We start from the raw sequence: 25,910 nt of genomic DNA, 5'->3' as shown, positions 1-25,910 counted from the left end.
ACGTTGTGAAGTGTTATTGGACCAATGAGTTTTGCATTTTTAAATTATCTGTAATGAAAAACACTGTTCTTTTTAAAGAAACCAGATAAATTAATAAAAATGTTATGAAAGTGAATTGTAAGAAAAGGTGACAAGGGGAGTTTAGGTTAATTAAATACTAACCTATATTACAAAAATAGGACGTGGGTGGTGGAAGTGATTGTAATTATTAGTGCAGAGACAAACATGGCCTTATAATGTAACAGGAACATCAAACTCAATCTTAATACATTGCACTCACTGTTCGTAGTTGGTGGCAGCAAGCTTCTTCTCTATGGCGATGCCTTTCCAAAACGCAGCGTTTTGAGCGACGCGGCAATGGCAATGGCTCTGTCATACTCTTTGCCGTTGCTTCTTTTCTCTCTGTGGACGGTGGTGTTAACCGAAACGGACCCGAACGATGTGGGGATTCTGAACAGTTTTCGAAGTGGTCTGAAGAACAAAGAGCTCTTACCGTGGCCGGAAGAAGGAGGAGACCCGTGTGGGAATCCGCCATGGAAGTACATCTTCTGCAATGGCAACAGAGTTTCTCAGATTCAGACCAAGGACTTGGGTCTGGTGGGCCCGCTACCCTCCGACTTCAACAAGCTTTCCATGTTGGAGAATCTGGGTCTGCAGAACAACAACCTCACCGGGCCCCTACCCTCCTTCAATGGCTTGTCAAACTTGAAGTACGCATTTCTCAACCGCAATGGGTTTGAATCCATTCCCGGAGATTTTTTCCGGGGGCTTCGAAGTCTGCAGGTGTTGGCTTTGGATTACAATAATCTCAATGCCTCTTCTGGTGGCTGGGTGCTTCCTCAAACTTTGGAAGATTCGGCGCAGTTGAGGAACTTTTCTTGCATGAGCTGCAACTTGGTGGGTCCCATTCCTGCGTTTCTCGGCTCTTTGGCGTCGCTGGAGGTGCTGCAGCTCTCCGGGAACAGCTTGACCGGGGAGATTCCGGCGGCGCTGAACGCCGTTCCGGCGTTGCAGATTCTCTGGCTGAACAACCAGCGTGGCGACGGACTTACAGGGAAAATTGAAGTTGTTGCGAGCATGATTTCGTTGACGAGTTTGTGGCTTCACGGGAATAAGTTTAGCGGGAGTATTCCGATGAACATTGGGGATTTGGTCTCGCTGAGGGATTTGGATCTTAATGGGAATGAGTTTGTTGGGTTGATTCCGCGTGGTTTGAGTGGGATGAAGTTGGAGCGGTTGGATTTGAATAATAACCACTTCATGGGTCCGATCCCTGATTTTGCAGCGGATAAAGTGAGTTTTGAAAGCAATAATTTTTGCTTGTCGAAGCCTGGGGCTATGTGTGCGTTTGAGGTGATGGCGCTGTTGGATTTTCTTGGGGGGTTGGGTTACCCTCAGATTTTGGTTGATTCGTGGAGTGGCAATAATCCGTGTGATGGGCCATGGCTGGGGATAAAGTGCAATGGGGATGGAAAGGTGGAAATGATTATTCTGAATAACTTTAATCTTAGTGGTACTTTGAGTCCTTCTATTGCCAAGTTAGATTCTCTTGTTGGAATAAGATTGGGAGGTAACGATATCAGTGGTAGGATACCCAGTAATTGGACTAGTTTGAGATCATTGACGTTGTTGGATCTGAGTGGTAATAACATTTCCCTTCCCTTGCCGAGTTTCGCGAAAGGGGTGAAGCTTGTGATTGATGGGAATCCTCAGTTACATGGTGCCCCAGCACCAGGTTCTGTTTCTGGTTCTAGTCCTGGTTCTGGTTCTGGTGAGGTTGAACCTCCTTCATCTGATAAGCATAATCCTAATCCATCTAAAGACACTGGTCCCAATCCAAAGTCTGGCAGTGTCTCTCCTGAGTCAAATAATTCCAGAAGGAAAGGCTTGGTTACGATTGTGGCTCCTATCGCAGGTGTTGCTGCTGCGGCTTTTGTTCTCATTCCGCTTTCTGTGTATTGTTTCAGGAAGAGAAAGGGTGTCTCTGAGAAAGCAGGGTCTCTGGTGATTCACCCCAGAGAATCTTCTGATTCGAACAATTTGCTGAAGGTTGTAATTGCTAACGACGGCAATGGGAGTGTTTCCACAGTGACTGGCTCTGGGACTCTAAATGGAAGTGCGGATTCTCATGTCATTGAATCTGGGAACCTTGTGATATCGGTTCAGGTTCTTCGAAACGTGACCAAGAATTTTGCACGGGAGAATGAGCTTGGACGCGGTGGATTTGGAGTAGTTTACAAGGGAGAATTGGATGATGGAACTAAGATTGCGGTGAAACGAATGGAATCGGGTGTTATTACCAGCAAGGCCTTGGATGAGTTCCAGTCTGAGATTGCAGTTCTATCGAAAGTCAGACACCGGCATTTGGTATCTCTTTTGGGTTATTCGGTTGAAGGTAATGAGAGGATTCTGGTTTATGAGTACATGCCACAAGGGGCTCTCAGTATGCATCTGTTCCATTGGAAGAGCTCGCAACTGGAGCCACTCTCTTGGAAGAGGAGGCTCAATATTGCCTTGGATGTTGCTAGAGGAATGGAGTATCTTCATAGCCTGGCACACCAGATCTTCATTCACAGAGATCTTAAATCATCAAATATTTTGCTTGGGGATGACTTTAGAGCAAAAGTCTCAGATTTTGGATTGGTGAAACTTGCCCCTGATGGCAAAAAATCTGTAGTGACCAGGCTTGCTGGTACATTTGGATACTTGGCACCAGAATATGCAGGTAATTGTGTTTTATTTCATTTTGCAAATCTTTTATAATAAGAAATTTTATACCATTCCCGAATTTAATCGCTTTATATTTGCTGTGACTTCTGTTGATTCTATATGCTATTACTGAGAAATCTTGAAAAGAAGTGAACACAATGCTAAAAATTTCACAGAAAACAGAGAGAAATATCTCCCCGGGGAGGATAGACTTAGTATGATTCTGCATGATATCATTATCAGGGACCATATTGAGACTTTTACAGTCCCAAATGCATGATCCTGATGTGTTGGACACACTGAACTACACTGATTTCTGCTTTTTAAAATATAAATTTCAGTGACAGGAAAAGTCACCACCAAAGCAGATGTTTTCAGTTTCGGCGTTGTGCTAATGGAGCTGGTAACTGGATTAATGGCACTTGATGAGGATAGACCCGAGGAAAGCCAGTACTTGGCATCGTGGTTCTGGCATGTGAAATCAGACAAGGAGAAACTAATGGCTGCTGTCGACCCTGCCCTTGACATAAAGGAAGAAATGTTCGATATTGTCTCCATCGTTGCGGAGTTAGCTGGGCACTGCACTGCCAGAGAACCAAACCAAAGGCCAGATATGAGTCATGTTGTGAATGTTCTTGGACCGCTTGTTGAGAAATGGAAACCATTCGATGATGAGACTGAGGAGTATTCTGGCATCGACTATAGTCTTCCCCTCAACCAAATGGTGAAGGATTGGCAAGAGACAGAAGGGAAGGAATTGAGCTATGTGGATCTTCAAGACAGTAAGAGCAGTATCCCTGCAAGACCTACTGGGTTTGCAGAGTCTTTCACTTCTGTTGATGGCCGCTGAAACAAGTTGTTTGTTGATTTCTTCAATGCACCTTTCGAAACCTTAACATTGCAGAAAACTGTAGACAAATGTGTTTGCATTGTGATGGTTTTGGAGATCATGTTAGTCTTGATGATGCAGCTACAGTTATGGTTTTATACTCAAAACCTTGCTCCTAGTTGTTCCTTTTCTTCACTCTCAGTGTCACTTCTTTTACTGTAAGTGGTGTAGTGGTGGATTTAAGAGTTTTCATGTGTATGCTTTGTATTTTCAACTCTGATATTTAAGATTCAATGGTTGTAGATAATGAACCACAATCAATGAGAGAGCCTGCTATTTGTTCATTGATTACTGTTTCTGCTATATTGGACATGTAAATCAGTTTAAAGAGCATTGTACCAAAAGGGCTAAAACTTGTGCATACTACAACATTCTTTCTTATTATAGACATATTTTTATCTCATTTATGAAACAAATTTATCTATATATATATATATATATATATATATATATATATATATATATATATATATATATATATATATATATATATATATATATATATATATATATATATATATATATATATATACAAATTATGATGTTAACTGCTAAAAGTCTTTTGGGTGTAAAGTTTCCAGTTTTATCCATAAGAAATTGTTCGAATTATAATTTTGTAATATTTTTGGTGAATATTTATGACGTGGCATTACTTTACAAATTATGAAAATAACATTCAAACTAAATTATGAATAAAGAAGATCCAACCAAACAAAATTAGTTGGTAAACAAAAATCGGATGATATTTTTGCAAGCAATGTTTTAATGAAAACTTAATTAAAATATATAAATTACACAAGACATCAAAAATAAAAAAAAATGAAAAATATGTTTTCAAGGTTGGGAATTGTATGATGATTTTTTAATGTTTAAAACTTCATTATTTATTTAAGATGTTTGTCATTAAGTGGTGAATGAATTTAAAAGTGATTCTTTTACAATGAGAATCATTTAGAGGAAACTCACTCCCTTCCTAAAATATACGAAAAAAACATAATGAAGTTAAAATATATGATTTTTTTGTCAAGAATAAAAAATATATAAGATAATGGAGCAAAGAACAACACAAAATAAGAAAAATGAGTAGATAAGTCCAAAAATCTTCGTCAAACATAAAGGTATAACAATACATAAAGATTTTCACAAATAAACCACATCTAGATCAAATAGAAATAATTAAGAAAGAACAAGACATGTGTAGAAAAAAAAAAAAAATGAGACGTACACATGCTGAATTGCTAAAACACGAACCATAACAATTTTGTGACGGTTTCGCTTCCTTATCCTAGTCTTTGTTGTCATTGAAAGTCATGTATATGTAATCTACAAAAAGAAATCTCTAGGTTGTATAATATGAGTCTTAATAATACATTAACAAATGTTAACATTAATATCGGGTGTATAAAGAGATTATATTGTGGTTGTTCTTATACTAAATGTTTTGGCTTATGTTTCGAAATTTATCTCATTAATTTTAGCTAAAATATCTTAGAATTTACCATGTAAAATTGTTTTTGCATAATCGAATACTAACTAATTTATAAGTTAATTTATAAGCTAGTTTTACTAAATAAACTCTGGATATAAACTTTATATACTATAAATATAAAATTTATACATAAACTATCTATAAAATACTTAAAAATATACATTTTTCTTATAAATATTTTGATTAAATATTTTTTTATCTAATTAAAATAATTTTACCATTTGGTAAAATATATAGCACTAGAATCTCTTTGTGAAGATCTAGAAAATGAATATTTAAGTTGTAGAATATTTAATAAAATGATACTTGAATATATTATTAATAAAATACTAAATTATAAATATATTTTTCAATTATTGAGTTCATTTTATAAAAACTTACTATCTCTCTAAACTCTCTTTTTCTCAATATTTCTTTATCTTCTCTTTAAAAGATTTATCTCATTCTTCATCCGTTCTTTGTTGAGCTCACAACATATTATTCTACAACTTTATCGGACCAAAATCGTAAACAAAGTAAGTTCTCTCTGTACCTTTTTTCTATAGCCAAATTTGTTTTCCTCGATTGCATGCAAGTAGAATTGATCACATGTGGTTCAATTTTACTCAAATTAATTCTTTGTGTGTATGTGATCTTTGTAGTATGTTCACATTGTTGATTTGATGTTCTTTTGTGTAAATAGAGTTACCTATATGAGTGAGCTAAAATTGCTATGTGAAGTTAGAGATTTGCATGCATATTTGGTTGTTAGATTAGGGATTGATTATGGGGCTAATTAATAAGTGTGTTGAATTGAACAAACTAATTTGATGAAATTGGGTATTTTGAGTGATATACTAGGATATTCAAATTTGCTTTGTCTAATGATAAAATTTAAACTATAAAATGGTAAATAAATGGAAGGAAGTAGGAAGATCATTTGGACAATCCAATGTGGGGTAACCTAGTATAGCAAAATCAAAGTATTGGGCGCCATGTGAAGGTAGATTAAAAATTCCAAGTCGGTGAGCTCATGGGAAGGTAACATTGGGTGCCACTCTAAAAGCTTTTGGCGCTCTCTGGACAATAAACTCGAGTGGTTTAGGGTGTTAGGTGCCACGATAGACGGTTGGACGCTTCCTTTACAAAGAGCATCAATGGTTTTGGCGTTGGGTGTGAGGTGACTACAGTTAAGTGCTATTGCAAATTTTTAAGTCAAAGAGCCTCACGACTACTAATGCTGGGGAAGATCCACTGGCGTTGCCTGGTTTTGCAATTGTATGTCCATTGTATGACTTTTAAATGAATTTTAATTGAACATGGATAAATTATGGATGAAAAGAAATATGTATGAAATATGTGAATGATTATATATATACTTTTGTTTTTAATTGGATTTCACTTTGGTTAGATATATATGAGTTGAAATGAGAGTCTGGAGATTTCCAAGATGGAAATGCTACTGTTTAAATGTTGTTTGAGTTCATTGATGTCAGAGTTCAAAGTGAGACTATCCTAACTCAACTAAGTATTGAACTCACGTAGATAAAGATACTTAGAAAGAAAGTTAAAGGAGATCTGGATCTGCATCCGTAGATTTGACCTTGAGGGTTAAATTTACTAATGGGTTATTTACCCTATTATACTTTTGGTATGAGATGTAGTCATGAGATAATGATGACTCTTGATGGAAAAGGGTGTGTAGGTACAAAATCTCATATTCTAATCAATACATATCGAGTCTTTCAAGAATCGTGTCGAGTGTATGATTATGAAAGAATGTGAATGTGTCATGAAAAACTTTATGATTATTTTAGCTAATTATCTGTATTATGAATTAATGTGTGAATACAATAATATGAAACATCCTTTATTATAACCATAATGTAAATTATCACTAAAAATCTATATCTATCTCTTTATATATATGATATTTTATTGTGGTCATACGTAAAATTGTTATTATGGCCAAAAATTTTTAGTTTAATTTTAATAACTTTAACTTATTCTTTTATGTATTTTGATCTTTCTATTATGGTTATGCTACTCATGTGAGTAGAAAGTAACGCAAAAGTTGATAAGAAACAACACTATGCTGTCAAGAGATAATTGATGAGTCATAGTTATAAGCATAGATACTATAAAAATATTTTGTACCAGTCTTAAAATTTTTCTGATATTTTAAAATGTTGTTTTGAAAGAAAAGTTTATATCTTTAAAAACTCTACTTAATATGCTTATATTTATTGTCATAATTGTGTATTTTGATAACTGACTGGAAGGACGTGATAAATGCCCTTCCCCTTAGTATTAAAAATTGAAAATTGGGTTGTTACTCTCTCCGTAAAAAAATAGTTATCTCTAATATTTATATTTTCTTTAAAAAATATATTATTTTAACCGAATATATAATTGATTTGTGCGTTGAATTATTGTTTGAAATAAAAGGAAAAATATAATTCTGTTGTGTCCTTTTATTATTTTTGCGAGATATATTTGTTATTCAATTTAATCAATAAAACACATTCCAGTTTAAAATAACAATAAACTGATTTTTATTATGAAAATCACTTTTCAAAAACTTTTTAGATTTGTTTAAAAGTTACCCTCAATCAAACACGTTCTCGCATCAATGACAGATTTGAACAGCACACGACCACGTCCTTCTTTCCACGTAAATTAAAATCCGAAACAAAAAGTATATATATCTATTTGTTTATAGATGAAACGAACCGTTTCTACCTTACTTGGTCCCCAAGTCACACGCATAAGCCATACATAGGATCCGCGCGTCAACCCCAAGAATTCTCTGGATTTTCCGCTCCTAATTACCATTATTGCTAGATATTCAATATTCTCTTTAACTAATACAAATCCACACAAATTAATTTGCATTATACCACTTTAAACAATTTTCACACCCATATATATTTAGTTTAGGTTATTATAGAAACTACTCTTATATAAAAATATACACATTTAAATTAAAAATTTATTTCTTATCACAAATAATATACACATGAGATAATATGTTATTTATATTTTTTATGGTATATCTTTATTTATTTTAGGTGAAGTTTTAGTTAAATCTCGATTAAGATGCGATGAGATTAGAATATAGAGTGATAAAAATGTTCTAGTAGTAGACTGAAATGTCGGAAATAGCCCTAACCGCCTCTCTATATTTTCAAAACAACACCTAAAACCCCACAACGCGCAGCACAACACCGCACCACCTTTCTATAAAGTGGTGTAAACCCTTGGGTTCTGTTTACCACGCAAAGTTCCAAACGCAGACGCGCGTTTTCAACATCAACGATTCGCCGGAAAAATGATAGATGCAGGAGCCGCGTCTCTTGCCGTCGTCTACTACGACGGCAACCGTGAGATCAACGTCGGCACTGTCGTGGTGGACCCCTCGCTCAACTTTAAGAGTCTGCTCTCGGTCTTAAGCCAGATGATCGGGATCTCTCCTCATCAGTTCTCCGTATACCTCGCCGCCATCGACACCGACCGGAAAATTCCAATTACAGCCAAGGTCAATCTCGCCGCCGTGCGCCGGGAGGTTACGGGGCAATATTTTTTCGTCAAGCGCTCCAAGCGCGCCAAGAAGGCGTATGCGAACGCGAAGAAGAAGCCGCCGGAGAAAGTCATGCTCCTCCGCCGCGCCGCCGCCGGAGATCCCCCTTTCAATACGACGTTCGGGCCGCCGATTCTCGGTCGCGCTGACTACGAGAAAAGATTGATGAATTTTCAGATGGAGAGGGACTCCTTTCGGATGAATATGAGCGCCGCAATCAACGGCGTCGCCGTCGGGAGAGAATCACCGAAAACCGTTCCCGCCTCCGCTGCCATTTGCGAAGACTGTTTGAAGGCGAATACGGACGGAATCAACGTTGCTTTTCACCTGTGCGTTCTCGATACGGTGACGGTAGGGTTCCGGTCGTCGGCGGGACCGATTTCCAGGCCGGCGAGAAATTCCGGTGAAGACGGCGCCTAATTTCTGTTGGCGGTTCAGTTTTTTGTTTGTCTCCGACCTTAAGTGAAGAATTGTGCATAAAAAAAAGGAAGGGATAATGATCACGTGTGGAGGGGTATACGATAAGCCAAAACGAGGTATACCTTGAAACTTAAAAGTTATGCTTCACATTTAATTAATTAGTTTTTAGGTGACTATAGGCATAGTATATAGACTATATTGCCCTAAGGGATTGGGCTTTTAATTATTATGATGGATGTGAAGTGTTTTCTGGAGAGAGGGTTGTTTTGGGAATTTCATATTTGTGTTGCTTGTGTGACACTATATGGAGAATGATGCAATGTGGTGCATTTGCAGGCTTGGTAGTAGTGTGTAGGGCCTTATCACTTCAGAGAGGTTGAAATGTTTGCTCATCAAATAAATGCTTCCTCTTCTTTTGGCATTGCATAGTGCATGAAACTTGTACCTCATAAAAGAGTGAAAATAGATAATTTTTATGTTATGCTAGAAACTTCGTGTTTCGATCTTATCTTGTTCAGTTTAAAAGGCATGTTTGGCTTTTCCATATTTGTTTTTACACTTTAGAGCTGTGAAGTTAATCTATTGAAGGATGTTAGTTGTTAATTTTTAAGCAATAATGTTTTTTTTCTTCCTTATGTGACGTTTGGAAGGGGTCGCCACTCGCTCCGCACGTTATGGAGGAGATTTATGGTTTTAACTTTCCGAGTCTTAACTTTAGACTTTGATGAACGAAGAAATAACTTGATTCGTTTTAGCAAAATTACTGTTAGTAACAGACAAACAGAACGAAGTAATAGTGGACTTTGAATCACCATTCATGAATGATTCAACTTGCAGGTCGAAATAGAGAGCGTGTGAGCCATACATTTTGAAAACCCTGGTATCTATTTGTTATTCCTTATCCACTCTAATTATTGTTTTTATTCAATTCAATAATTACCGGATTATCTCATCACAATAACTTTTATTTTCATTGAAATATGATGGGTTTTGAACCTTTTGCAAAGCTTGGGATACTGATCTTTGGTTCATTTGTTGCTATATTTAACTATCAAGCAATTATTATGAGATATTATTTTACAATTCTATATTGGAGCTATGTAAGAATTTGGGTTGGGTTTGGTAAAGGAGAGCTAATCACTTTCAATGTTAAATTCTGTTGGAAGAGACTTCTAAAGGTAGGAAATTTGGATCGGGTGTACATTTTTAGTCACAAAACTTAAAAAATATGTAACAGATGCACACAGGAATCTATTCATTAAATGTCCAATTACTTTATCTAACTCTGAAGTTAAATGTGCATTATATAGACTTTAAACTTGAAAACGTAATTTGGGAACAGTAACTATTAGACTTTAATGAAAAGTGAATTTGAAGAAAGAAAACACCTATACTTAAAAGTAAGAATAAGATAATTGAGTTTATGTGCTAATGAGAGTTTGATTTTTATTTGTGTATATGAAAATAAGGGTTTTTTTTTTTTTTCTTGATGAAATATTCTTGGTCTGCTGTCAGCAGAGGTAGATCTTATTTTGGTGATCTATGAAGAAAATATGATTGCTTGGGAATTCTTTGGAAGTTAATGTATGATTTCTGAGTTTTTGTTCCAATATTATTCGTATGGGGTTAAAGTTATGGATAATTTTTTTATTAAGCAATTGAAAAGACATTGGGTGTGATAAATTTGGTTCTCTTACAATTATCAGTAAAGAGTTAATTTATATTTTTAGAACTATTTAGTAGTGAAATCTATTATATTTTATATATTATATAACTATTCTTCAATGATAATTTTCTAGGAAAAGTTGAAATTTATGAAATTATTTTAATTAGTTAAAAGAATTAAATTTTAATTTTTTTGAAGAGGAATTTTAGGGTTAGGTGTTACAAAGTGGGTTGGATTATAGTTTTGAAGTCCATTTGCAATAACTTGGTTTGTCCAATCTGTCACCAAATTAATCCACTACATGTTACTTAACTAAACTAGCAAATTATGCGGGCCTGTCCAAATTTTCTGATTTGAGTAAGAAAAAAAATGTTGTTACGGTCATATATGAATATTAATTTTTAATTTCGTGGATACTCGACCTGACTCGAATCTCCAATTTATAAAAGCAAAATTTTTGTTTTAACATAATTTTATGTTGTTGCAACCCTTGATTCTTCCTTCTTCAGTTTTATTTTTCTTTCATGTCCATTATTAGGGTATCAAATTTTTTGGCTGTCATGGTGTTGTTATTGTTGATGTTGTGGGAGGTGGTGGTGGCATTATTTGGTGGCCACTGCTCGTCTTCTTTCTTGAGTTCTTGTTGGTATATGTTTTTTATTATGTGATATCTTCGTCTTTTTCTTTGGTTCGTGGCTATTGTTATTATTGTTGCTTTGGTTCCTCTTTGGTTTAGGAAAATTGAAAATTATAGGTGAAAGAAATGATCTTTGAGGATATGTAAAGGAGGTGCAACAAAGATGTATATTTATTTATTTATTTTTAGATATATTTCATGATCTTTGTAATTTATGTTACTCATTTTCTTCCAATTTCCTTTTTTTTCTTCTTTGTCTTTTATCTGGATAACTCGCTGTACATCTGATTTAGTCATAATTCGAATAACTAAAAAATCCGACTAATCGAAGAAGCTAAATAATCGGACAGTTTTAAAATTTTGAATTCGAATTAATGAGAGTATTAGACCCGAATTCGACTCATTTTATTCATTCCTAAATGTGAAAGTAAGTTTCTCTATCTCTTTGGCTTGATCCTTTATATATCACATTTAACTCTTTTACTTACCTAATTTTTCTTATTAATATCTCTTTGGCTTGTTAATATATATGTAAAATGTGCTGATATTTATTTTTTAAATTATTAAATATTATTTTAAAATGTATATATTAAGATTTATTTTTCTTAATCATATAATGTTTTAATGTTATAAATTTAAATTATCCTATTCAAATTGAGAATTTGAAAATTTTAAGAAATTTAAATGGGTTTATCTAAATAAAAATAAATAAAAATGACTAAAATTTTAAATTCCAATAAAAATGGTGAATTTCATTAATATTGTCTAATATATATATATATATATATATATATATATATATTTTTTTTTTTCAAAACACTATCTGTCACTGACTGACTGATATTAATTTACCTTTTTTATACAAACTGAAACCAAAGGTCATGTTAACAATGGATTTTGATTGGTTGGTATATTAAAAGTTTATATTGATTGTTTGTGTAAAAAGTATTTAAGGGAGAAATTATAACCATTGAATTTTAAACAGAAAATAATCATGGGCATACGAAATTATGCTCTGAATTGTATTTGCAATGGTTAAATAATTCCGATGTCGGACCAATGTGTTTGTTTTTGACAAGGTGAGGTAAAAGAATAGATATGTTACAAATTACAATACTTAATAGCTTGTGATCTTTACCTAATTATACTTTTTGTTGTGGGTCTTCAGTTCTGATCCCTATCTTAACTTAATAATATTTTAGGTTGTAATTATCTAGATCACCTTTTGTATTAGTGATTCAATTGCATCTAAAACGGGTACAAATTTCTAAAAATTAAGGATTATACCATTTTGAATGGGTCATTCCGTTTCCTGGGCTTGAATCAACATTGTCAATTCAGAGTCCAGAACTAGTAACAGATAATCATGTTTGATCAATTTAGAGTAATTATATTTTCCTTCTACAATGTTTTTACAGTATTTATTTATCCTCACAATAACCATTTTTCATTAGTTAACATTATAATTTATCATCTATTATTTATTTCTCCAACTTCGACTCAATCAAAGATTTCTTGTCATCACCCTCAGTTATTATGGCAGATTTACCTATACTTGTCATAAAAAGTTTAATTTTGATTGCAAAAATATCATCAGTCAATTTATTATGATAGATAAACCTACATCCATCATAATAAGTTAACCTTTTATTATAAAATTGACACCAATTAACTTATTATGACATGTGACTACACCTGTCATAATAAATCATCATTAATTTGTATTTTTTCATTTGTGCTTTAACAAAACCTTTGCTTTTTACTTAAAATCTTAAACTCTATTCTTAGTTAACACTTTAGCTTGTGCAGAGGAGTATCCTAATTCTTAATCATCCACACCTCAGTCCTTGTCACAATTATTTCTACTCAAATTTCTAGATATTAATATCTCTAGGAATCTTTCACATCTTTGAAATATCTCGGAAATCATATTTTCACTAAAGTTAAGCACACTTTAAATCTTGTATGTATAACTAAAATTTAAGAGGTGATGCTTTTAAAATTGGAGTCCATGCATGTTATCTTTTCCTTTATGTTTAGAGTTTTGTATAAGGGTGGCAAAATGGGCTAGCCTGACCCATTTTGGCCCATCCTGTTCTTGGCCCGCTAAAAATGGGTGGGGTGGGTCCGGTCTCCCACTGTAAAATGGGCTAAGAATTGCAACCCGCTCTACCATAAGGCAAACCAGTCGCCAGTTTTTTTTAATCTTTTTTTAATTTTTTTTAATTTTTATTTATAAAATTTGTTTGTATATATATACTAATAAATGAATATTTAAAACATATTTGATCATATATTTTTTAAGTTTTTAATTGATTAATTAATATTTTTAATTGGATAAATTTAAATAACTTTTATATTTACATGTTAAATTACTTATTATAAATAATAATTGAAACTTAGGTTTTAATTGTTAATGATTTAAATTATAATAGTATTCTATATTTACATCTTTACAAAAATATAACATGAAAAATTTAACATTTTTTGTTATTTTTAATTTAAATTATAAGAAAAAGGGTCAATGGATCAGGGTCGGTCTTTGTCTTGTCAGTTTGACACACTAAGCATGTTGGATCAAAATGGACTAATGAATTGAAAATGCTAGTCCGATCCGCTCCATTTTGCTGGCTGACGGGTTGGTCCGTCAGATCCAACTCATTTGCCATCTATAGTTCTATATCTAGAATAATCTGTTTATTAATCAGGTGTGAATTCTTGTTTTAATTTTTATGTATTAAGGATAAGTAATATTGGTATTATTTTATTTTATTTTATTTTTTTTATCAGCAAAAAATTAAATTAAATTAAAGAGAGTACTTAAGAGGTGCTCTAACCCTTATACAAACGATCATGAACAAAATGATGCTCTTACATATCTTTGCATTCCAATAAAACATAATTTTTAGCCTGAACCAAACCCACATGTACCATCTTTGTGACTCTCAATCATAGATTTAAATTTCCAGCAGATAGAATTTTTATTATATAGATTTTTATTTTATTAAATACACGTTATTTGCTAATTTAAAAGCACGTAAAGAAATATTAGTCTTTTTTTTATGTGTATGTATAAATTTAGGTGATTTGGCACATTGTGAAATACCATAAACGTCTAGTTTATATTTAGAAAAGTTGATTATAACTAAACGATAAATTTACATATATAGACCTAATTAAATTTCCCAATGTTTTTAGGTCTAAAAAAAGATGGCAGATACAAATTTTTACTAAACAAGTCAACTTACAACGCAACTCGTGTTGAACAAGGCACTGTCTAGTTGTTTTTTCTATCATCGTTTCCAACATCTATACTATAAAAAATTGAGTGTGTAAACTGCATAATTCATCAGAACATTTGTACGACAAGTTTTCCTCAAACATGGCACCTTCAATTCTTCGTGGTGAATCCAGGGTTGACAGAACTAACACTTACTCCTTAATTCCCGTTTCCCACGACGAAGACGAGAACGAGGTATCATGTGAGGAGTTCTGTGGAACTCCTTGGCGAGTTGCTAGAACCTTTGTGGGTTTGATTGCAGTTGTTGTTCTGTTGGGAATTGTTGTGATAAATGAACATAACATCAGCACAATGTCGCATATTGCTCCACCCAGATTTTTCATTCATTCTCTGCGTGTTTCCACGTTCAACATCTCCCAGGGAGAGTTAACAGCGACGTGGAACGTGGACTTAGCCATCTCCAACGAGGTGAACTCAACGTTCATAAACATTGTGAACTTCAAAGCCATGATCTTGTACAAGGATGATATACCTCTAGCACTGAGTTCCCCGATTCAACCAGAGAATTTATTAGACGCACATGGGATTTTCTCCGTGAGTAAGAACGAGAAGAAGACGCTGCATTTGAGTTTCAACACTACTGGGTGGGAGAAAGATCAACCGGTGGTGGATGATGATGTGATTCAAGAGATCGATGAACAGATGAAAGTGGGTGTTATCAGCTTTGGATTGAAGATAAATGTGGAAGCTGAAATGGATCTTAACATGATGAATGTGCCCTTGACCATGGAACCTTATTGTTCCAATTTGGAGGTTGATTTTGCACCATTGGAACGAGGTGAGGCTGCGACAATATTGGACAATGATGTTGATGAGGTCAAAGAATGCTTTAACAACGTAGATCAATTGAACGATTTAGGGTATTAATTAAGAAACTCATCAAGTTTTGAATTTTGACCTAGCATTCGTGCGGGTTTCATGCAAGGGTTTGGGCTCTTGTTTTTGGTTATTTGTAGGGGAGGAGACAAGAAATTTGTAACAAAAACAAATGGCTAAACCTATACGTTACTTTATTATTTTATGATATATGCCATTTTTTTCGATTCTATTGTTTTAATTTGATCTTTTTATATTTTAATTTTTTTAATTAAAATATCTAATAAGTTAATGGAATTTCTTGACATGTCTGTCAATAAAGTTTTTTTTTAAAGTTTAAATATTGACGTGGACTTTTTAAAAAATATATATAAAATATTAAATCGAGACTTTTACAACTCGGTTAAAGAAATTAAAAGGAGCAATTTTTTAAAAAACATAAAACTTGTAAAAGTTAATGTGCCGAAATCCAAAACATAAAGGAATATAAAATTAGCCTCTTTAGCCAAAATAACTTATGGCTAGCTATCGATTTATTTTGTTGAGATAATTAAAAATTGATTTTTTGGGTGATGAATAATATGTATAGATAAAGTTATGAATATCTGCGACAAGTATTTTTTTATTTTTAAAGTGACATTAAATAGAATGCATAAATTCAATAATCATAATTCTAAATTACTAATCATAACCATATTTCATAATTCACACTATAAAATAGCAATCTTTATTTCATGTCGTAGTAAACCATAAATTCATAACTCATGAATATAAATAAAATAAACCATTTAAATAATTTTTTTATTACCAGTATTGTTTTTTAATTCGTAATTCTTTTTTATGTTTTTTATTTACATGACTGTCTTACTGAGAATTGGATCCTCCTTTTCAGCAAGCCCCGTTACAAACTCATGGGCCATTTCTTCTTGCACCACCATAATTTCTACCTGCATTTCCCAAAGTAAATTGAAAAAACCAATTTACCCCTTTATTCCGATCTTCTTTCTCGAGGTGCACTCTTCTACTATATCCTCTTCTACTAGATTATATAATTTAAAATGTAAAATATGTATTTCGAATTTTAAATTGCATTTATCATTTTACCTTGCAGTATGATTCGGTATATAAATTTTGGTTTTCAGATTATATATTTAAAATATTTTCGGATTATTTATTCCAGAATTGAAAATGAAAAAGGATAAAATTAGAATTTTAAAAATGTATGGAGGTGTCAGAAGAAATTATGGATGTGCAGAAATGCCCAAACTCATGACGCCTTCCTGAGGAGCCCAATAGACTCTCTTCCTAAGCCCGATAACAATTTCTTATATCTCTCTGCCTAATAATTATGTGAGTTTAGTGATTATGGATTTACGTTATAAAATAATTTTAGATTGTTATCCAATTCTAAATTATGATAATTATGAATTAAGTTAATTATAATAAAATTATCATAATAATTTACGATTGAATAATATGATAAAACTATATTATATAGGTGTATAGTTTTCCCTACAATTATCATACCAATATTCCTAATTCCATTTATATGTCAACGTCATAAATTTGTTGTCATTCTCATCATACTCAAACATATTTTTACTCTATTAAAATAGAGTTCCATTTATTTTGCATATTTTTATTTATTCTATAAAAATATAGTTCCATCTATTTTCAGTCTATGTAAATATTGTTCCTTCCATTTCAATCCCTACGAAAATATTATTTAATATTAAATCTCTCATATCTTATAATTGTTGATTTTTAAGTTAAATATGTTTTTAGTTCCTTAATTTAAGTAAAAAATAAAATTAGACCATTTTTGAAACTTTGACCTAATTTAGTCATTAAATTTTAGAAATGCATGAATTTAGTCCTTTTAATCAAATTTTGTTAAGTTTATTTAACATTTCAAATGTGATTTATGATTGTATTTGAATTAACATTAAAGCGAAAATGTGTCAAACAGTGTAAACAATTCAAATACTATCATGAAATGCACTTGAAATGTTAAATAAACTTAACAAAATTTGGTTATAAGGACTAAATCAACGTTTTTCTAAAGATGAAGGACTAAATAGGTCAAAAATTTCGTAAAGGGACTAATTTCAAATTTCACTAAAATTTAAGAACCAAAAACATATTTAACCCTTTTAATTATTATAATTAATTATAATTATTTCAATGTTAAAAGTGAAAAAAAAATATTAAGTCATATGGCGAAGGGAAAAAGAAACATTTCAAATTGAGATAATAAAGATAATCGTATCGTTTTTATTTTATATTTCATTCAGTAACTTTAATATTGTATTCCAATTTATTACATATTGGTATCTAATAATTTTATAATTTTATGTAATATTATTAATATTTAATAATTTTTAATCTATTACAAATTAATATTTATATATAACATATAATACTAATATATTGCAACTGTAATGCTAAAAGTACAAAAAAATTATGATTTTTTTTTTATTTGTGGATAAAATTTATGTTTTTGATATATTTTTTTCTTGAACCGCTTAAATTATAATATTACATTAATATATGGAAAATAAATTTGAAACATCTATGTAAATTATTGAATAAAAACTAAAATAAGATGTAGGACTGTACTTTTTATATTAAATAATAAATATATTTTTTTAAAGTAAATTTTGTGTAAAACGCATTTTTTCTTTTTTTATTATTTTATTGGTGCTCAGTAAATTAAAAAGGACAAAGTCACTCTACTTGTTCTTTTATTCAGAAATCCTTTTAGTTTCCACTTTATTCTTCTCTCAACTTTGTCCATTCTTCCAAGTCACTATTCTTTTCTCCTTCTTATTCTCTTCTCTCCTTAGAATATGAGTTATGGCCATTGCGGAATTTTGCACAGAGCTGAGCGAATGTCTTTCTTTTTGTGTAAGTAGAAAATTTCAAACCCTAGTCTCGTATCTTTGTTTTTAGTTTGGAGTCTTGTATAAGAGCCTCATTTTCGCCTCCCTATGCTCTTACGTTTAAGTTCTTTGGTCTATTTTGGGTGTGGAGCTCATCTCTGTCTAGGACTTTCTTCCCAAGAGTAGTATAACAGTTCAAGATGAGAGAAGCTAAACCTTACTTTTTGCACGATGATTTTGTTTGAATTTATGGTTGTGTATTGATGTTTTGTTTGGTACCTCAAATTAATCTGTTGATGTTGTTCTTTGTGGATGTGAGATGAAATATCCCTAATTTCATGTTTGGGAACATATGGGTTAGAAAAAATTGGGGTTTTTGTTGAATGCATGTGATTTAAGATAAATTTGATGAGAATTGAGTTTGTAACGTGAAATTAGAGAGGTGTCTGACTTACATGGGGCTTAAAAAGAGTTTTAGGTTCATTTGACGTTGTTAAATTGCAGAATTCGTGTTTCTACGTTATGCATACTCCTTGGGCGAGTTGAGCTTTCTAACTTTGACTTATCTCGCAGAATTTTGAATTCCCACTTTGTTAATTGTCAGATCGAGCTGAAATTTTTACAACAGATTCTAGACATATGATGCTTTGTTTTGACCATTGTGATCCTTGTTTGGAAGTCTATAGTGAGAGCAGTCTTTTTTAAAGGTTCCCGTAGATTAAGTTGTTGATAGCTTTGACCTTTATCACTTGTTTGTTGCATAACTTTTTCTATAGGTATCGAATAAGATTGATTCTTTTTGCATCGAGTTATTGATTAAATTATCTTTCACTTGATTGTAAGAACATAATTTTTGGATATTTTTACAAGTTGCATTTTAAAAAAAAAAAAAAACCCAACCGATTTGCATATGTGTTATTAAGATATAATGTAGTATATTTGGTGACTATGTGAATGTGTGGGGATTATATGAATTTTTGGAATGTAATGATATAATAAATTGTGATGACGACCTTGCCGATGGATATGCGTATTGTACATTGATGGTATAATGTATGAGACTTGACTTGGTATATTTTTGTAAAATATGTGATTGCTTTACATTTGAAATTTGAAATGGCAATTATCCTTGTATTGTATGTGGAGTATGTGAGGATTTCATGGAGAAATTCATTTGGTGATAAAGTAGTGTATGTAATGACTTAAGGATTCAAGTAAGGTTACATCCTAACACTCTAATGGATTAATTAGACTCATATAGAAGATTGGTTCATGTGATGAGAGTAATAGGAAGTCATAGTCTCTAGCAGGATAATGACCTTAGATGAACATGGATTAACCTTGTGTGTGGGGTAGGGTGAAACCCATTGGCAATAGTTTTGCGAAGTAGTAGAGGCCACCAGAAGTGCAAATTTCCAGTGAATCTAATTTCATTACATGTATCTGGATAATCGAATTAGAGTTTTTTTTATCAGCAAAGAATAAATAAATAATAGAAGAACACTTATGGGGTGCACCAACCCTTTTGCAAAGAAACAAAAAAAATATTAAGCCTGCACTGCAATGCAACACTTCCCTTCAAGGTCAAACTAACCTCAATCTAGCAGAAACAAAAAATTCAACAGATACGGGTACCACCCAACAAAGACCCATAATAAGCTAAGAGTAGCAAAACCATTACTTAACTACAAATCCATTAAAATCCAAAATATAGGCAAAGATATAAACTAAGCAAAATCAGATGATGTTGCTATATTTATAGACATGATCACTATCCATAGAATCCTTTGTTTGCTATCACATATTGCTGCTTGTTCTTAATAACTTGTTTGTTTATCTGTTAAAAAATATTTTCATTAGCTTACCCTTCTCTTTTCTATGCTTTGTTTTCTTGTGATGTTTTCTTTTTGCAATGATCACCAATCTTTGTGAGAGCAAACTAGGGAGCCATTGGTGATCGTCAAGATGGTGGAGATGTTGCCGTTTAGATTAGGCATGTTGAATGTTTCTCTTTTGAGCATCTTTGGAAGAACTATTTATGTTTTGTATGCTCTGTTGAACAATCTTTTCACAACTTTCATTGTCTTTATTGGTGTTTATGTTAGGTTGTTTCACGTCCATGATACTTCTATTAATTCTAGTACATTTTGGATGATTGTAATAGTTATTTGTGATATTTTATTTATTAAATTTTTTTGATTAAATAGAATCTCACACCTTACAAATTTAATTATATCAACTTTAAATATTACTTTTTTTTTACCTTAATTACATTAACTAATATATTTCAGTTTTAGAATGAAATTTACTATAATTAATGATAAAGATAAGTTAGTCAATATATTACTATAATTTTTGTTTTTAAAGAAGTTGAATTCAAGTTCAAATAAATAAATGATCAAAATTTTATATTTGGCAAGGATAAAGTGAACCTACCCGAACTTGTTTATCAGCTTTAAATAAAAGAGCAAGTAAGAATTAACAACTTTATATGACATTAAAAATGTGATTTAAATGTGTTAAAAAATCAAAATTCAGATAAAAATATCATATTTAAAACTCCTTGAATTGGTTAATTAAGATTATTAAAAATGATAATTCTCTTTTTACAAATATTTAAATCTAACTTTGTGCTAATTGATCTACTTAGTTAAAATACCAATTTAAAATATAAAATATTTAAAAAAATAAATGTTGATTATTAAGCAAACTAGAGCATATCTGAATCTGAATCTAAGGTTACACTTCTCAGATTTTAGAAGAATAAAATTCAATTCAATCAAAAACAATTATCATTGAATATAGCATTGGATTCTAATATGAAACCTATATAAACTCGACTCATTAAATACGACACGTTAGATTACATGTGAATTGATTGAATTTTGTTATTTGGCTGCACAAAATACTTGATTTAGGTTGATTTGTGATTACATAGGGTTATGTTGATATATGGTGACACAAACTTTTTATTTGTTCAGTGATATATATAATTTTCATTTGGTAATCACCATTCCAAAAAAAAGTTTTTGACCATGCACTAGTGCAGTAAGGGCTTTTTGCCCCGGTTGTTTTCCTCATTTTGCCTCGGGTCTGGAACCGAGGCATATTGGGACGAGGCCTAAAGACACCCCTTTTGGCCTCGGTCGTTACCCGAAGCCATAAAATTCCTTTTATGCCTCGGTTCTAAATGAACCGGAGCCATAGTGTTCTGTAACCTTGCCAGCGAAAAGCAGCAGCCACCACCATCTTCTTCCACCGTGACCGCGAGTTCCGGCATCGCAACAACAGCCAGCGTTCCGCAATAGCAACAACATTGTCTGGACCTGCAACCACCAAGGCAGCACCTGCAACGTTCACCATCAACACAGATCCACTGCCTGCACGCGAGCCAGATTCGAACCATCATCAACGCTCCGCAGATCTGAAACTGCGACCAACGCCTCCATTGCAGCAACGAGAGCAAGATGCATTCTTCGCAACGCTCCAACACTGATATGCACCATTAACGCTCACGCAAAGCTTCATTGCGCCGCGACACACAACCTACAACAGCAGCGTCAACGAGCCATGGAACCTGCACTAGCCACCGCAACTCCACCATCTCCGTCGCACAGCCACATCACAGGAGAAGAAGAAGCACAGGCAGCAGCGCATCCAACCATCACCACTGCGCCTGGAACAACCATGCCAGAGGGAGAAGAGAAAGGGTACTGTTGCAGAGAGGGGCGCGGGGAAGAAGAAGAGAAAGGGGGCTCGCGAATTTGGTGCCCTAATTAAACCATATGGCCTCGATTATTAATTAAACCGAGGCATATAGCCCTATTTGGCACCGATTCAGACCCACCCGAGGCCAAAGAGGTAACGACTAGTGGGTTTTTGGCTTCGGGTCTGTGTAACCGAAGCATATGAGCCTCCTTTGGCACCGGTTTTTGGCGAACCGAAGCATATACATCTCTTTTGCTTCGGGTTAAGCTGAACCGAGGCATAAAAGTTGTCTGAAATTGCAAAAATGCCACCGCGCCATTATATGCTTCGGTTCCTGGACAACCGAGGCATATAAGGCGAGGTAAAAATCAATTTCTGCACTAGTGATGATTATTTTTTATATTGGATTTCGGTTTTCAAACCAAAGCATATTTATGTGAAAACATGACCTTTAATCTTGTTGTCCATAAAAAAAAAAAAATTGACATTCTATTTTGATTCACAAACTATCCAAAGCCAATACCCTTTAAATAATTAATTTAAATTAAAAAGGGTATTTAAACACTTTACTACATTTAAACACTTAAAACTATTAAAAAATATTTTATATATATATATATATATATATATATATATATATATATATATATATATATATATATATATATTGAGTAAGTTAAAGTCATATAAAAATTTAAGATTTTTTCCTATCATAATTGAACTATAAAAACTACTCAGTGAAAAATATATTATTATATAATTTAAATAACAAGTTTTTTTTTTAAACACTTAAAATTCTCCGGATCTGATTTTTTTTTTTATCATTACACATTTGTATCCCTTTATCTTGATTTAGTGTACGAAATAAGATGTTACAAACCCATGCAACATAAAATTACTCGACCATCAACAATTTACTACATTTGGCTTCCTTCACTTAATCCATTTATCTAATCTTATCTTATCACACATTGCAACATAAAAACAACCAAACCTACGATCATCACACATTCCTATCAATCTAATTTTGTCTTTCGTACCATTCATCACCAACAACGCTCCTTTCTCCTTGTTTCTTCCTTGGGCTCACACACTTCATATATCTATCTCCCTTCATCACATACCCTCTCTTTCCCTCTCCCTCTCTCACCTTCACACTCATTGGGAGAGAGGACAAATCAAATCAAACCAAACCAAACCAAACCAAAGTCAAAGGTTTTGGTTTCATATGGGTTCTTCCGACCACGAAAAAGATTCATCTAACTTTTCCTCCGGAAAATCCATGGACCACCCACCACCGCAACCAACCCCCGCATACCCCACCCATGCACCACCGCCAATGTATTACCCGAATCCTCATGGATACCCCCCGCCATACCCTAATGCATACCCACCCGGTTACCATTACCCTGCACCCGCCCCTTACTACGGTCCCCCTCCCACCTACGAAAGAAGACATTCCTCATCGTGTTGTGCTCGCTGTTGCAGAAGCTTCATCACCTGCTGCTTGCTCATGCTCACGCTCTTTTTCCTCATGAGCCTCCTTCTAGCTCTGGCGCTACACCCACAACTACCTGACTACAAGGTTGTCTCCTTCTCTGTCACAAACTTCACAACCCAACCAACCCTAGGTGGTCAATGGGACACCAAAATCGCCATCGAAAACCCTAACGACAAACTCGTCGCTTATTTCTCCGACTTTAAGATTGACATGTCGTACAAGGAGGGCGTGGTGGCGGTCGATCGTGCGCCCGCACTTGCGTTGCATACCAAGTCTCAAGCTGAGGTGGTCATAAGGGGTTTGCTCCACCAAGGGAACGGGAATTTATTGGACCCGAACCTGATGAATGATTTGGTCAAAGAACGAAGCACCGATTCCGTTACGTTCAGTTTGAGGATGTCTTCCATGTTGATTCTTAAGTCTGGTACGTTAACCACCAAGAGTGAAGAGCTTATTGCAGTTTGTCATGGGTTGAAGGTGAAGTTTCAAAACAATGGTGCCACTTACGGAGAATTGGAGAACAGCGCTAAACCTGTTCCATGCATGTTATATATTTGAAGTGGGTCATGATGAACCTATAAATAGCCTTTTTTGCAACACTACCGGTGGATTAATTAGGGTGAGATTAATAAATATAATTCGGTAATGAGTTTGTTCCTGCTATGTAGTAGTTGCCAAAATACTCGCTAACATAATGTAAATTTTTTAATTCACCTTCAATTACCATGCAAATTTACGATCTCTGCATCGGTTTCATTTTCTCACAATTTTTTACAATGTCCAATGATGATGAAACTGAAACACTAGGGAATTTTATTAGTTTCTTAAAAAAATATATATAATTTCATGTGTTTTATTTTAATTTGGAGGATGAGAATAGTTACTTGGGTATACAAATATCATTTAGTAATGTTGTCTTGTATTAGGGGATCGATGGTTTCGATAAAAATAAGTTCGGGCCATGTGGAAAGATGTTTAGAAATTTAATTAATTTTGTTTGTTATTATTTCGTTGTTTGCAATTTTCATATCTTTCTTTTTCATATTCTAGTTTGATTGTAGTTAATTAACTAGTTTGGTTTCTAATATGAAAAATAATTCATAAACATTAAAAGGTGCCTCAACATTTGATATACACCTAGAGAGAAAGTAAAAAATAGGTTTATAGATTATATAATATAATAAGAAGAGAGATAGAAAGAAAAAAAAAAAAGAGTGAATAATGAGTGTAGATAAAAGGAAGATGTATATGTGTATGGATGACAATTCAGGGCGAGCCAGGCGGATTGGCCCGCACACAAAAAACGCGGGGCGGACTGCGATGTTGAACCCGCTGGCACGCAATGGCCCGCCTCACATAGGACCGTAGCCCGTGCGGGCTAAAGGTTGGGCAGGACAGGCTGGTCCACTGGCCCGCTTACAAAATTATATGTTCTCATTTTCTTAGTTCTCACATCATTCATCATGTTGTTTCTTTAAGTTCCTTTTATTATTATTATTATTATTATTATTATTATTATTATGTTTATGTATAATCATTGTATATAAGATAATGATTTTAATTTTTGAATATGAAATATCTTTTTATGCATTTTTAAGTACATGTTTTGTAAGGTGACATGTTGCTATTGTATTTTAGCTATAATTTTCGTTGTTATTTTTCTTATCTTTGATTAGGTAAACTAATTGGAATCATTTCGATAGAAAATGAATATAAATTATTATGAAAAAATAAAAATAAAAATTATTTTGGTTAACAAAAAAAAATATTTCACTCATCACAAATGCGAGCCAGCGGAGCAGGCTAAAAAAGTGAATCCGAAATTAAACTGCGGGACGAGCTAAAACGGACCGAACCAAAACGGACTAGACTGGTCCACTTTGCCATCCCTATATACGTCTGTCATTTCTCTTCTAGTAATCAAAAGCCATACAATGTCCACACACGCACACTCGTAATATATAAAATTCTCGATACGTATAAGAGAAAATTAACATGTAGGGTGCTTCATTACCGATGAAATTGGATGTAGTTTAATTAGATTGAAAGTCCTTTATGCTCTTACTATATGGTTTTTCTACTTATAGGGTTTTGTTAATGTTAATAGTCTTACTTATTTTGTCTGGGTGAGTTTTTATGATATGTGTTTGTAGATTCTTTTTCTCCCAAAAACCTATATAAAAATCCAAACACTAGTGTAAAAATAGAAATTTAATACTACATGCTTACAACAAAATTGTTATGGAAAGTAATAATGTTTTTTTCAAATAAACAAACACATATTGTATTGGTTTCTGTACTCCCTAGCGACCAGGCTCTAGACGACCTATGTG

The 25,910-nt window shown here is 33.1% G+C and overlaps 3 protein-coding genes across 3 annotated transcripts; all 3 read left to right on the top strand.

Moving 5' to 3' along the window:
- The first annotated feature begins 207 nt into the window (after positions 1-207).
- LOC114192069 (receptor protein kinase TMK1-like) lies at positions 208-3,942 on the top strand. The gene is made up of 2 exons (XM_028081640.1): positions 208-2,725; positions 3,051-3,942. The coding sequence occupies exons 1-2, from the start codon at positions 358-360 to the stop codon at positions 3,557-3,559; spliced, it is 2,877 nt and encodes a 958-aa protein (XP_027937441.1). The 5' UTR covers positions 208-357; the 3' UTR covers positions 3,560-3,942.
- Positions 3,943-8,272: 4,330 nt separating this feature from the next.
- Positions 8,273-10,013, top strand: LOC114189580. The gene is made up of 2 exons (XM_028078184.1): positions 8,273-9,182; positions 9,904-10,013. Exon 1 carries the CDS (start codon positions 8,398-8,400, stop codon positions 9,064-9,066), a length of 669 nt encoding a protein of 222 aa, XP_027933985.1. The 5' UTR covers positions 8,273-8,397; the 3' UTR covers positions 9,067-9,182; positions 9,904-10,013.
- A 13,188-nt stretch (positions 10,014-23,201) lies between these two features.
- Positions 23,202-24,377, top strand: LOC114192808 (NDR1/HIN1-like protein 6). The gene has a single exon (XM_028082630.1). The coding sequence runs from the start codon at positions 23,305-23,307 to the stop codon at positions 24,133-24,135; it is 831 nt and encodes a 276-aa protein (XP_027938431.1). The 5' UTR covers positions 23,202-23,304; the 3' UTR covers positions 24,136-24,377.
- The last annotated feature ends 1,533 nt before the right edge of the window (positions 24,378-25,910 follow it).

This window comes from Vigna unguiculata, chromosome 7 (assembly GCF_004118075.2).
Source record: "Vigna unguiculata cultivar IT97K-499-35 chromosome 7, ASM411807v1, whole genome shotgun sequence".
NCBI lineage: Eukaryota > Viridiplantae > Streptophyta > Magnoliopsida > Fabales > Fabaceae > Vigna > Vigna unguiculata.
This window is presented reverse-complemented; position numbering and strand designations above follow the sequence as displayed.